At 33.2% G+C, this 14,366-nt stretch overlaps 2 protein-coding genes across 3 annotated transcripts; both read right to left on the bottom strand.

Annotated features, from left to right (window-relative positions):
• Positions 1 to 2,043: 2,043 nt before the first annotated feature.
• Positions 2,044 to 7,245, bottom strand: LOC114408697 (UDP-glucuronate:xylan alpha-glucuronosyltransferase 2-like). 2 transcript variants are annotated; one of them, XM_028371837.1, is made up of 3 exons: positions 6,228 to 7,245; positions 5,488 to 6,122; positions 2,044 to 3,108 (listed from the first exon to the last, which is right to left on the bottom strand). In XM_028371837.1, exons 1-3 carry the CDS (start codon positions 6,419 to 6,421, stop codon positions 2,150 to 2,152), a joined length of 1,788 nt encoding a protein of 595 aa, XP_028227638.1. In that variant the 5' UTR covers positions 6,422 to 7,245; the 3' UTR covers positions 2,044 to 2,149. The 2 variants fall into 2 exon arrangements, with proteins under 2 accessions (XP_028227638.1, XP_028227639.1); XM_028371838.1 differs by having other exon boundaries at positions 6,233 to 6,347.
• Positions 7,246 to 7,393: 148 nt separating this feature from the next.
• LOC114408698 (protein TIC 22, chloroplastic-like) lies at positions 7,394 to 10,909 on the bottom strand. Its single transcript, XM_028371839.1, has 8 exons — positions 10,526 to 10,909; positions 10,380 to 10,442; positions 9,966 to 10,040; positions 9,687 to 9,734; positions 9,318 to 9,377; positions 9,121 to 9,192; positions 7,997 to 8,032; positions 7,394 to 7,912 (listed from the first exon to the last, which is right to left on the bottom strand). Exons 1-8 carry the CDS (start codon positions 10,856 to 10,858, stop codon positions 7,823 to 7,825), a joined length of 777 nt encoding a protein of 258 aa, XP_028227640.1. The 5' UTR covers positions 10,859 to 10,909; the 3' UTR covers positions 7,394 to 7,822.
• Positions 10,910 to 14,366: the final 3,457 nt, after the last annotated feature.

Here is a 14,366-nt window from a genome sequence, read left to right as displayed (position 1 = left end):
ATTGGTTTTAAGAACTTTTGTCGTCTTAAACTGAAATATTATCCTTGATTAAATCCTGAATATTTGCGTAAATCCCTTTTTATTTTTTATTTTCTTTTGTGAGAAGAAAATCGTGTTATTTTAACTAACTAATAACCCAAAAATGTATCTAAAGTTGTGAAATAATATTCCCTCCGCTATTAAATATAAGAAAAAAGAATTGTTTTATATACTTAACATCCAAATTTTATTGCAAAATTCAGTTATCGAGGATTCAACAGAATGACTACCGGATAAGATAAAATTTGACTAACTTTTATGTCAATTGAATGAAGTGAAGGCTAGTTTGATTGAATATGAAATTGATGACTTATCAATATTAGTCAAATAAGAAGGTTAGTAGAACATGAACAATGTTGATATGACTATCTATAATGTTAGCAAAATGAAAAAATTTGACTAATATCAATGTTAGCTAAATGAAAAGGAGGTCAATTCAGTTAAATGTGCAACCGACTAATCTTCAATATTTGATGGACATGAAGGTTAGTTGAATATGGATAAAGTCAATACGACTAACTTTAAGCATAAGAAAATTAACTGAATTAAGCCAGATTTAATTTAACAAAGATAAGATGATATTTTTCATGATTTTTTTTTATATTTAAATGACTTGTAGTAGTTTAAATTAATCAATGATAATGCTTCCTAAAAAATAGGAAGCAATTGCCATCCTCTCCAAGTTTGAAATAACTTATCAATTGGCTTGTGAGCAGAGGATAATGTTTCTAGATTTTAGGAACAATCACTAGAAGATAAATTTGTCTCATAATTGGTTAATTGAAATGCTAGTCGAAATCAATTATTGCTTGCCGATTCAACTTCTAGAATTAGCCGATTCAATGTAAAACTAGTCGACTGATCCCCAAACTTAGTTGTATAACTCCAAACCACGTTCTAGGAAATCATCAAGTAGAAAAATGTGATCTTGTAAGGGATTTGAGTTAGATTATAAATATGCTTTGTACTTCAAATTTTACAAAAACAATCAATCCAATACACAAGTCTACTTTATCCTGTATTTTTTTTATCACCTTTCTTTACATTTTCTGTCATTTATTGCTTCCACTTAAACCTCTCATTTACAACCTTTCCTGTATTGTTTTCCTTTACAGCTGTATTTTATATCATTACCTTTCACTCAAAATCCTATATTCTCCTTTTCTTTTCCGTTCACCTACACCAAACGTTTTTCGAAGCAGCTTGGAAACCATAGCCAAAGAACATATTCTCTTTCTTGGGATAAATTGATTGATCATTATTTGGGATCATGTTGAAGTAAGGTTAGCTAAAACATATTACCGACTAACTTTGAATTTTACATGACAACATATATTATCTAAGAAAGTTAGTAAAATCCTTGCTATTGATTTAGCAAACACTATGGAATTGTGGTTTGTCAACGTTCAACTAGATTTCAATTTGTTGTGTAAGTTTTGGGCGGGGGAGGTGGAGGAAGAGCCCAGCTCTGAGGCGGGTATGGATCCCCCTTCATTCCTGTCTCAACCAAAACTCAGAAAAAGAAAGCAAAGGAAAAGACAAAAACAACCTTTGAAAGCCACCTTGTTCGGAATCGTTCCAAGGTTTAGTGTTGAAGTAGTTTGTTGATCCCTTGATGGACTTATCTGTCCTCATCATCTCTTTTTGAAATGTTGTTATTTGAAGCTTTTGCTTTCAACGAGAAAACTTGTTATCTTCTTATCACTGCTTGAAGCATTAGTTCTAGATGGCTCAGGTAGCTCCTGCTTGTTCTTGTTTTCTCATGGGTTTGATTTTGGCCTCCCATGTTTTATTTGTTTTATGATTCTTTCTATTTTAATATATTTCGGGTTGTGCAGCTTTGGCAGAATCACTTTTGCTAAAAAGTAAAATAAAAAAGGAATGTATCTAAAAAAAATTAATTATATCAATTTTAATTAAAAAATATTTTTTTTTAATTTACTTTTCATTAAAATTTGGTATAAAAAACAAAAGAGCTCGTAGGAAACTAATAGTTTAACGAAGTGAAGTGTATTTTAGAAATAATAATATTAATTAATTATTATTATATTTAACAGAAAAAGAAATATTGACAGAGGAGGGTGGAGAAGGTAAAACATAAGATGATTGTCTAATCCATAAAGAGAGAGGCAAATCGTCTGGGATCAGTGATATTGATTTTCCAATGTCCATCGGGTAACCTCATCTTGCTGGCCTTCCTCCTCTCCCAGTTCAACTCACTCCGACGCCGTTTCGTCAACCTACACAACCTCTGCAACCCCTCCTCCATCGCGTCGTGAACCTTCCACCACCTCCGATGCGCCACGTCACTGGCGTACACCCTCTGCTCCGGGGTGTCCCAGTTGCAGTCATAGTCCCTGTAGCAGTGCCACGGCTTCCATCCCAGGTAGTGAATCGCGTAGACCTCCGCCGGCTCCGCCGCGAACAACGCGTTCTTCGCCCTCGCCTCCACCGTCGTGTTCGCCCAGAAGTTCTTCAGAAAGTTCACCCTCCGCGGCAGCCTGTGCCACCACACGAACACCTCGTTCAGAAACCCCTGGTCCCCTCCGTTGTACGAAACGACGTCGTCCCGGTGCCGCATCAATGTACGGAACGTGCACTTGGAAGGTTCGATCACCATTATTCCCGAGTTGAATATCGATTGGTCGTTCCCCGTGGCCGTTATCTGCGGGAAGTGGAAGAGGATGTCGAGGTTTCGGAGTACGATGATGTCGGAGTCGATGAAGATTACTTTGTCGTAGTCCGTGAGCTGCCATAGCCTGAACTTGCTGTAGTTGTATTCGTTGTAGCTTCCTTTCTCGGCCTTCGGGTTTCGGATCCGGGTGATGATTCGGATCTTCCAACCCGCTTCGGATAGGGCCTCGCGTTTACGAACCGAGATGAACTTGTCTATCAGGAGGATAAGGTCGCGTTTGGTACCTGTTTGGAGCAGGCTTTGCGCTAGTGTTATTGCGCCGCAAACGTACGCTTCCGAAGAATGCAGCACTGTTGCGTACGCTTCGCGTTTTATTCTCCTTCTGCTTTCAACGCTTTTCTCAATCTTGGATAATTCGTACACCTCGTCGACAACTGCAAATTTCAACTCTGTTATTTTTGCAGTACACTTGAGAAGTATAAACAAACAGATTGATTTTTATTTATTAATTAAAAATATGTAACAAAAGTAATAGAAAATTGATATTTCTATAAGTTTTTATGCAATAAAAAAAGAAAAAAAATTAGATAAGATATTAAGATGATAATTACATCATATATTGCATGAGTGGTTGTTACTCAAAATAATGCACGAGTCAACTTTTGCATCACTAATTTTGTTTGTATGCTCCGATTGATGTTTCTTAAAAATTAATGGGAACTTGACCAAAAGTAAAAAAATCAAAGGGAGGTTAAGAGTCATTTTGGTTGAGTGAAATGAAATGAAGAAAAATGTTTGAATTAAATATTGGGGTGGAGGTAAGCCTGCATGAGACTCACTGATTTTTTTGAAAATTTTCTGCTTTTTTCCTGCAACAGTATTTTCACCAAACATGCACTAAGCATGGAGCCAACTAAATCTAAATTTGATAGTGGTTATTTCACATAGCATGCAAAAGTGAAGTGGTTATCTGGTTGGTATAGGTTGTTAAACCACAATTCAAATCAATGTGCTTGTACTAATAATTTTGAGTGTCCTCCTCCTGCCTCCACTAGCAAGGAAAAGCTTCCATAAAGATAACAGTTAGCTCATTGATTACTGCTATTGCTAGGGAATTTTAAAACTTTAATAACGTATCATATGCATTTATTGTTTGTTTGTTCGTTTTTATGAAACATAACTTGATGGAAATAAATGTTTTTATGAAAATTCAGAAAAAAAAAGTTTTTATGAAACATTTTTTCCCCATATTACTTTAGGATATAGGTAATAAATTTTCTCTATTGAAAATACATTACAAGTCATGGTAGAGATATATTAGTAACATTTTTTGATATTTTTTCCCACTTTTATTTCTTAATCATTTACTTTTTTTTTATTATTAAATCACAGAATCTATAATTTTTTTTTCACAATTTTAAAAATTAAAACATTTCTAACGCTAACATAAAAAGATTGAAAAGTATATATTATTATCCGTTCGTTTGTCTTCTCTTCGACTACACTCCCTATGGAGAAGAAATGGAAAAGTTCTTTGAAAAAAATAACAAAGCTGATATATATTTGCAATTAAATTCTGTACATAATTTTTATATTGGTTTTTTTTACAAGAATTTTTATATGGGTTTAAAATGTATACATTTGTGGTTAACGCATATTTTATGGTTAATAAGATCTTAAAAATTACTATCCCATTAGTTAAACATAATGTCTTAAGTATAGATTTAAACATAAGTAATTAGTGCAAAAATAATATAGAAAAATTAAATATTGTGGGACAATCATTTTAGAAAAATGAAATGCCGGCACGATTCCCTGGGCACAAAAAGTTGGCAAACGCAATATGTTATATGTACATTTTATGATAATTAATAAATATGAAGAGAATTGGATTAAGCCTTAGAAAAATATTTCTTTCTGAGAAAACAAGAATTACAAATTTAGTTAAATTAATATCAAACATTAGATCAAAATTGCTTATCTTATTATTCTTTTTTGAATTCTGCTGTATGCTAGTCCACCATGAAAACACATCCTTTGTTCATAGAGGCTATTATTTAATATTTACATAACATAGTTTCAACAAAAAATAGATGGTTAGACAATGAATTCATGATTTTTTTTATCTTATGGTACAGAATATTCATCAGTTTTCACTAATAACTAATTTTCGTCAAAAAATTTGACTGACTATCTTTAATTTTTTTCATTTATAAGATTCGAATTCGAGAATTTGTTTAAAAGAATCGAACCCAGAACCACTCGGACTAATGAATTGTTGGTAATGAAAAAATGGATTGTGAGTCAATGAACTCATGATTTTGTTATGCCTATTTGTATTAAATAAAAAACGACACAACGAAAGAATCTGGTATGGCAAACAGAAGGTTATAGTAGTTTAAAAAATTTAACCAATATGGTAAAAAGTAAAATAAGCCAGTTCCCGTAGCTCTGTGGGTGCAGGTTTTCTAATTTTAAGCAAAACAGAAGTCTTAGGTTCAACCTCCATCTGCCTCGTAAATTTTTCTGCTTGGGAACGTTTGGTTGCTTTTAATGCATGTGTTTATTTTGCTGGGATGAAGGGAAAGTAACTTAAGGAGGAAAAGAAAAAATAATATGTAAAAAAAACCTAGTCGACACCTACCAAGAAAAATAGAAAAGAGAAAAAAATGTAGGTATAATGGTCATAAGATAAGGATAGAGAGAAAAACAATAGGTGTTATGATAATATGATGTATTAGAAATAGAGAAATGTTTATGTATCATATTACTTTAATATGCAACGTTGAAATACTGGCGTATAGCGTATATACCTTGTTCCCAGAGAGGCAAGGCCAACTTGCAGGACCCAATGGGCAATGAAACCTTGTGTTCTAACCTCTTCACCTCAGGTTCATAATACCACCATTCACCTTCACCCTTAACCAAGTTGTCGCATGGAAACAGCTCCAGCATTGGTCTACACTTGCTCCAAAAAACTACTCTTGTCTTCCCTCTCCAATCCTTCTTCCCCTTCTTCACGGCTAGATTCGCAACTATAAGATGAACTTGCAACCGGAAAACGTCCCTCTTCCACCCTTCTTCGGGATACCTGCATGGCAGCTTAGCCACGATCACGTCCATGCTTCCGTATTCTGCATACTCCGGCATAGGTATCTCTGGACATGATGGCACATCATTCTCTTCCTCCTCGTCTATCCATTCGGGAAACAAGTCCGTCCAGTTCAAAAACTGCGATACCCTCTCAAAATAAACGCTTGTCCTTTCCCCATGCGTGCTCCAGTTACTTACATCGTTTTCTTTCATGTTTACCATTCCAATCTTCATTCTTTCCCCTAACTTGCTAAAAAAGCTTGGTACTTCTATCTTCTTTGCACTCTTATTCTTTTGCCTCTGTGGGTTTGCTTGAGGTTCATCCAATGCCGCTTTCATTTTGAAGTTTTCGTGTCTACAGACAAATAAGAATACATGCTTCAAGTGCACATCAAATGAAGTTTGAATTTAGCACGTACACACAAAATATAAAGGTATGATGCCACTAAAGTAGGCTCACCTTACCCTGTGATGACATTCGCCCAAAGAGCACCTCACTATGGATCCTGCATCCTGCAAATAGTCAGAAGATGGATGGGGAAGAACAGTGGCATAAACAACCAGAAATACAACAAGGAAGACCAAATTGATTCTGGTAATCGAAGCTTTAGATGGCATTGTCTTCAGCATCTTTTTAAGACTAGAACCTTGCATCCCTTGAGCAGTATTATCAACAATGCCCGAGTAGAGAGGACTAACTAAATGTCTAAATTAACTCCCCACTCATCAATTTATTATGTAGTAGTAGTTAAATATAGTGAAGGGAATAAGGAGCAAGGATCGGTAGTAGTTGCAGTAGCAGTTAGACATTAGAGTAAATCTCAAATCAAGGCAGACCATTTACGTAGCTCCAAGTGTCCTTTCCAAGCTTTAATATTTCCTACCGAGCGAGACAAGTAAGATCCGAATGAAACTGCTTTACTTGTATTTCAGGCAGAAGGTCAACTAAATTTCCAAACAAAATTTGAAATTACCTTTATATCATTGCATGTTTCCAGTAGCTAAAATCAGTTAAGATACAAAAGGGAGGGGTAGAGAAGTAAAATCCTCAAGTCCATTAGCACTGGAAAATACACAATTGGAAACGTACAAGAGCAGGATAGAAGGTTCGCCAACTATTCGGTTGATACGTCACCCTCTTGCATGCGAAAAGAGATTGCTAATAATTTGTTCCTCAATTGCGAGGCTCCACCAATTCGTGATAGTTTATAATATATCTAATGAAAATCTCCTTTAGCTTGTTCAAAATTGATATATAATATGTTTGCAGGTTGCGCGTCCGCACATCAAAAATCACCAAAAAAGATTTCAGTGGAAGTTTTGCACGGCTATTTCATAAGAGCTGATAAACTATCACATTTATGTCCCCACATCCATGGACGATTATCAGACCACGTAAAAGTGGGGACAATATGCGAGACCAATGTGGTGCTCTCCATTTCACCCATACAATGAAATGAAGCGCAGCAGTAGGTCAACTTTGTCTTTTAGGATTATGGTAAATCACTCACTTCAGGTGGTGAATCTATCCCATTATATCTTTCCAAACACAAAAAAGGGTTGTGAATCGTGATAACCCCCTCCTTAATCTCCATCGAAAGAAAAGAAATTTCTAGATCTCTCATCTTCAAAAACAGTATGGATATCAAATGTAAATGAAGATCGTTCTCTTCCCTGAACTAATAAAAGTAGAATTCAAGGAAAAGGATTACAGCTATTGCCAAAACAAATAAATTATCTGTACATGTATGAGGAAGAACCCCCCTCACACATTGGGTATCTAGCATGCTCAACAAATGGTGGAACGATCTCTTAATTGAAATGCACGTTAGCGTTGATGTCCTCTCACATACACATTTACCTTATATCCACTGAGAATCTTAGTGCAGTATTCGCATCAGAAGGAATTTCGGTTGAGAAGAAGGAAGAACACAACTATTTGAAGGCAGAGGTCCTAGTATCTCACTAGCTGACTAAATTGTGACAACAGTAACATCCAATTTGCTCAAGAAAACCACATGAAATCATGGTTAGCTTAAATTCGCACCCTGGGAATCATTCATTAAGTTCTTGTATGTGTTGAGAGCGACTTTTTCCTGGTGGAATAAAAATCAAATCCTCCCATCCTGAATTCCTTTCACTCATCTGTATCAAGGGAGAGAGAACTTATCAGACTTCAAATTACAGCCAAACTTATAAGCTACTGAAACTGTAAGCAGACTTAACTACCTCCATTTTTCTCAGTACATCTTCCAAGCTACCAACCTGTTAATTTATTAAAAAGTTAAGAAAATAGAGAAACATAAACAAACTTCAAATAAATGATAAACAACAAAAACAATTCCACTCTAGCATGCAAATTATTTTGTTATATAAATACACTAGATATCTACCAGAATATCAGGGTTGAGATTAGCACATGGGGACCATGTGGTTACTCAAATCCACATTCAGTTTTTTTTTTTTTTTTTTTTTTAAAAAAAACAAGTTTCTCCCTTTTCCCCTAACCTTTTTCGTGCAAGACAGATTACAAGAGTTACATGAGCTTAATCGAAAATGGATAGAATTTAAGTTTTTATTTGGTTTGAAAAAATGTTCTTTGTTTTCTTTTCTTATTTTCACTAAGAATTACAATAGTTACTTTGTTTTCACTTGGTCACCTGTTTTCAAAGATATATACAGAAATCTGTGAATACAAATCTTTGATCTTCTCCTAACCTTTCATCATTTCATATAATAAACTTTTGCAAACAGGGAATCTAATAAAAACAACACAGCATTTTCATAGTTACTAGTGAAAATAAAAAAATGAAAACAAAAATATTTTCTTTAATAAAAAAATCCCTTAGATTGCTATTTCCACATTGAAATCATCCATTGAACAGATGCTTTGTTTCCCATGAAAATTGAAAAAGACATCAACAAAAAGAAAATCAGAAATAGAACGAAAACTAACTATTCCATCAGCATAATTGTTTCCACAGCCATATAGTTTGGTTCAAAGAAAAATTTAAATAGCACAAGCATTTCTTACCTTAATCACTGACTTCAAAAAATTCATCTCATGTTATCAAATATCAATAAGATACACTACACAGACCACTATGATTCAACCAAATGTTCAGCATGTTTTCAAGTTGATCATACAGGTAATTAAATATTTATTTTTATCCAAGAAAAGTCTTGCATAAAGCATATGCAACACAAATTACCTTTTTGAGGGTTCAATAAAATATGCTACTGCTTTTGGTGATTAGAAAAATTGTGAAACTAATAAGCAGCTTTGACAAATACATTGATTTGTCAAAAGTATAAAAGTTAAAATAAAAAGCAAGAGATGGTAGATTCTATACTGCTATATGTTGAGAAACACCAGGTCCTCTTGATGCCCTGGAAACTTTGGACAGTTCCTGCTCAATATCCTCCTGTCCATTTAACCAGAAAATGATAAAATACTTTATAAATATATTCTATGAAGCAACATGCACGTGACTTATGATGTCTTAATAATGTAATTGAAATAACAAGTAGATCAATAAGTCAGACAAACCTTAGAGAAATACACAGGGCAGTAACGCTTCTTCTTCTTCTTCACAACCAAAAGCTCTGACTGTAAGAACATATGATTATTAGTCAATAGTACCAATCTACCACAGTGATGAGGCAATACTAAAATAGTTAAATGGCATAAAATCAACCAGTCTCTAACATTGTATACATCATATACCACAAATCAGCTGCAGTTAATTAGTTGACAGTTAGTTCAGTAAAAAAAAATGTACAGAAGTTAAGTTTGTTCTGATAGTAATAGTTCCTTTTTTATACCTGATAAATGTATAAAACAAAAAATGAGCTCATAACATTTTGTAACTCCCACCCACAGACCATCTAAAGTTCACAAGCAAATAAGAAAACATACCTGAAAAACAGGAACTCCATCGAAACCTCCCTTGTTGGCTGGTTTAAGCTGACGAGTGAAATGGATACTAAATTAAACAGAATCTAGCAGCTCAGCGGATCAACCAACATACATGCTACATGTTTATGTATAATTTAGTTTAAATTGATGCCACAGAACTAATTCCCACATTGCAGCTACCATGTATACTGTCATTGCTACTGGACTGAAATGATGAACAATAATGGTGTGGCTTAAAGTGATATGTTGTATGCGAGAACTATATAGTAAGATGCTAACCTCCAAAGCATTCCTTATTTGAACAGGATCGGGTAAGAATCGGAAGGCAATGCCTTCAACCTTCAACATGTATACCTGTAGCACAAGAATAGTCATGTAAAAATAAACACCATAATAAACAAGCTGAAAACATTATCTAGTTGAAGTCAGTAGCACGTGCTCCCCTCATTATTGATTACTCAATTCCTACATGATAGAAACCAAGCCACAACTCTATTGAGTGTGAAACAAGGATTATTAGACAACTAAAGGCATTTGATAGATACAAGTATGGAATACAGGCTCCACATTGGCAAAATATGTTATCAATATATATAATTTGGCAACATATGCATCAATTGAACAGAACTAAGTAAAGCCAAGGCATCGTTGAAGAAATCCACACTGGCATTTATTTTCCTTTTAGAAAAAGACCTGGTCAAGAGTAATTGGAACAACCCTAGCCTTGCTTCGAAGCTCTCTACTCCGTGATCGAACCTAAAATGGAGGACAACAAATTAGAAGAATGCAATTAAAAGAGGATGAAAATAAGAAGCCAAATGGGAATTGAGAGGAGAAACCTGAGCGAGGAAGGCTTCGGCGTCCTCTTGGCGAAAGCAAAGCAATCCAATGGACTTGGCTCCATCAGCGTCAGAGATAAGAACGAACTCATTGTTGGAATTGCTGACGGTGTAAACAGAGGTGCCGACGAGGGACTTAGCCACGTGCAGGGAGCCCAGAGTAGAAGTGGCGGCGAGGGCGTGTTTGGGGAATAGAAGATTATGATGAGCTTGAGCTAGGGCTCGTTTCGTGTCATCCAAACGAGTCGCGAGGTCAGACCCTAAGCGGACGCAGTGTTGATGGATGAAGCTGGAAAATGACAGAAGCGGGTTTGAGTGTCCGCGCGACTCCATCTAACTCTAAGCCTTCGTCTTCACCCAATCCTTCCACGTTAACTACATACATAAATATCCCATTTCCTTCTTTATGGATTAATCCGCTAATCGCTTCGCTTGGGCCCACGAGTCAATAAGTTTCGCCCCAAATCTGTTTTTGCCATCGTAACGCATACCCAAGTCCAAACTCTACGGACCTGTTTGCCTAATTTTTAAAATTAATTTCTCTCACCGTAATACTTATTTTAATGAAAAAAAAAATTAGATTAATTCATTTAATTTTTTTTATCTTAATTATATTTAATTTAATATCTTAGTTAACTTTATTTAGTAAAAAAAATAAGTCTTAAATTAATACATCATCAATGTTGCTATGTTGATACCCTAGTATGACTTTCCTCAAAATTAGACAAGACTGTAAGCTTGATAATTAAATACCTAAATAAGCCAATTAACACCTAATATGTCAATTAATCTTTAATATGTTGATTAACCACTCATATGTCAATTAATTAACTCCTTATATGTCTCACTATAAATTTATGTTAGCCTCCTATACATAATCAGAAAAGATACCTTTTTTCGGTTACAAAATGAGAAAAGAGTCTGAACACATCAATGAATTAGACAATGTTGAGCTCTAAGATTGAGCTAGTGTCTAGAGCACGATGTTGACTGAAACATTTAACACTTACCTACATTTTTTGTTCGATTTTTCAACATCAAATTGGTTATGTGGTGCGCGTATTTTGTCTAACTCAAATAATGGAGGATCGAGAAACAACACCCATCGCATATTACCATCTCACGGAGGTAGTGGGAGATCCATAATTTTTATTAGTGGCGCAACAAATAGTTTAGGATAATTTGTTTTTAGCTCTAAATAAAAAAATTTTGGCATTAATTTTTTATTATTTTGTCTCTATACTTTTTTTTTTAATGATTTTAGTCCTAACTATCCAACAATATTAACTGATGATCTAATATTTATGTTTATTATTTAATGACTTGTTACATCATCAAAGAATTTCACATGACAATCACATTTAATTTTTATAATAAATTATGTTTCATAAGTTTGATTGAAATCATTAATTAATAGAACATATGAAATATTAAAAGTATAATTTATTAAAAAAATTTCATGTTAAAAACACAATTAATATTATTAGAAGTATAAATTTCATTGAGAGACTTGTTGATGATTGACACGTTACATGTATGATTGTATCATTAATTAATATTATCATTTGGTAATAGGAACTATAATAATTATTAATCGAAGAAAATCATAGGAACCAAAAATGTTAAAAAAATTTGCTTAGAAATTACAAGTGAAATTTACAAAAAAAGTTTAACAACCAAAACATAATTAACCCAATAGTTTATAATATTTTTACAAAAGAAAAATATCATAAACTTTTACAAAATACTTAAATACATAATGTGATGAAAAAAATTCAAAATATTTAATTTTCTACAAATTATAACTATCCTTTATACATTTTCATACTTTAAAATATTCTACAATTTTACATTATCAATGTTATAAAAAAATAAAAGGATAAAACAGTCAAATTATTAGTATCAATATATTGCATTCATTTGAAAAAAAATAATCTTATGGGACAAAATCTATTTTTTCATCGGGGTAAATTTTTTTAATTACACATATATAAATAAATAAATTCTTGTGAGAACAATTGTCCCATTATGTTACATGTGCATCCGCCAGTGCATGGAGGCATCCATTTCATCATTTTATAATCATGATATTCCTACAACATGTTTTGTTTCAAAATTTGAAAACAAAGGATATTACAAAAACGACATTGAAAATTCAACTTTTTAACAATCTCAAATAGAAGTTTTGGTCTGCCTATTGAACCTTCTTTTGTTAAAACTGCCCGACCAATGCTATGTCGTGCTCTTGTAGCTATGCCTTGAATTACTATTGTTAGAGTATGAAAAAAGCACAGTACTTATTATAAAGCTGTCATTGAAATATAGCATATGGCTATTTTATACATATATAAAATAAACCACCCCTTAATTAGCAGCTTCTATTAGCATCTAATACTATAAGGTGCTAAGATGTGAGTTGCTCTCCGGTGATAACAAATGCTATTTCAAATTAATGCTTTAAAGCTTGGTTTTTCTAATGGAAACGGTTGTAGATGGCCTAAGCATCCTATTTTTTTTAAAAAAAATTTAAACTTGGGTGAAAATTGATTTTGAACTGTTAAATATAATTAAGACATGTGCCTAAATTAAAACTAATTTGAACCATATATTTATATTGAAATGTGTTTTTATTTATTTAAAAAGTATGAAAATTGATTTTCTAACTTTAAAACAAATAGGGAATAAGTTGATGAAAGAACCCTTCAATTTAAGATGTTATTGAGTTATGCTCTTTTCGACCTAAATAATACACACCCCTAACTCGAAACAAAACTTATGAATTTCTGAACTTTGAATACGGGGAGCTGAGGATACAACAATTTATCAATTAATAATATTCAATTTTAAGTTAAAAGTTTACTTTTAATTTTTTGAATAGGACCAAAGGCGTTATTGATATATACGATTGTGGTGAACATATAACATAACAAGATATATATGTTACGTCATAATAAAACTTAAATCATTTAACTGAAGTTTTACAAATAATAAAAACGTTTAGTGCATGTTTAAGGTGCATGTTTGATACAAAATGTTCATATGATTCATTGAATGAAGATATATTAGTTTTGCCGTGTGCATGCATGGTATATGGAAAGTTCTAAACTCCAAATCATTCTTCCTTGGTGTCTATAATCAATTGTGAACAAAAGGCAATCTTTAACTTGTATACGTACGTCTTCTCTTTGCCAGTATTATTTTAGTAACTTGCTTTATATAGTTCTTTCGGCTTTAACATGGCAGACCCTTAAAGCCAACAAATTCCGGTTTAAAGCTTTCGATTTTATATTTCAAATGCTCTTATCATTTCCAACCACGTAATGCCAAATGGAGGAGAGAGGGTCATATACAGCCTAGATCTACAAGAAGGACGAGCACGTATAACTTTATGATTATACTTTCTATTATAAATACCAGCTTGCAAAAGAATAAACACATCAATATTTAAGCTTAAAGAAAAAGAAAGGCTAATTAAAAGCACAACAGCCACCATATTGTTTAATTGAAATAAGAACCAATCCAAATCTATACATTAGTGTCACCACCCACAAGTACGAGTATTAAATTTATATTATTAGGTGTTAAATAAGTTTGTTGTCTATCAAACTTTTTCATCTATACATTAGAAAAATTATTAGATAGTTTGGAATCACTGTCTTCTTAGTCTCAAGTAATATTTACATGACACTTTCAAAGTTAATAATTTACAACAAAAAAAACTTAATAAATAATAATATGTTAGGTAAAGATTAGTAAGAACTATTATATAATTTCTCTTTTATATAAAACGTATATAGCAGAAGAAAGGAAAATTTCTAACATTTGTCCCGACCCTGTTTTA

This window comes from Glycine soja, chromosome 4 (genome assembly GCF_004193775.1).
Source record: "Glycine soja cultivar W05 chromosome 4, ASM419377v2, whole genome shotgun sequence".
NCBI classification, from domain to species: domain Eukaryota; kingdom Viridiplantae; phylum Streptophyta; class Magnoliopsida; order Fabales; family Fabaceae; genus Glycine; species Glycine soja.
The sequence above is the reverse complement of the archived record's forward strand: the minus strand, read 5'-3'. Positions and strand labels throughout refer to the sequence as shown.

Excerpts from the sequence above, each read along its gene's own strand:
- LOC114408698 (XM_028371839.1), bottom strand. The coding sequence starts at position 10,858 with ATGGAGTCGCGCGGACACTCAAACCCGCTTCTGTCATTTTCCAGCTTC. Across the intron at positions 9,378-9,686 it reads ATGGAGTTCCTGTTTTTCAG|TCAGAGCTTTTGGTTGTGAA; the intron begins GTATGTTTTCTT and ends ATGTTCTTACAG. Across the intron at positions 9,193-9,317 it reads GCCCTGTGTATTTCTCTAAG|GAGGATATTGAGCAGGAACT; the intron begins GTTTGTCTGACT and ends TTAAATGGACAG.
- LOC114408697 (XM_028371837.1), bottom strand. The coding sequence starts at position 6,421 with ATGCAAGGTTCTAGTCTTAAAAAGATGCTGAAGACAATGCCATCTAAA. Across the intron at positions 6,123-6,227 it reads GAATGTCATCACAGGGTAAG|ACACGAAAACTTCAAAATGA; the intron begins GTGAGCCTACTT and ends ATTTGTCTGTAG. Across the intron at positions 3,109-5,487 it reads CTTGCCTCTCTGGGAACAAG|TTGTCGACGAGGTGTACGAA; the intron begins GTATATACGCTA and ends TGAAATTTGCAG.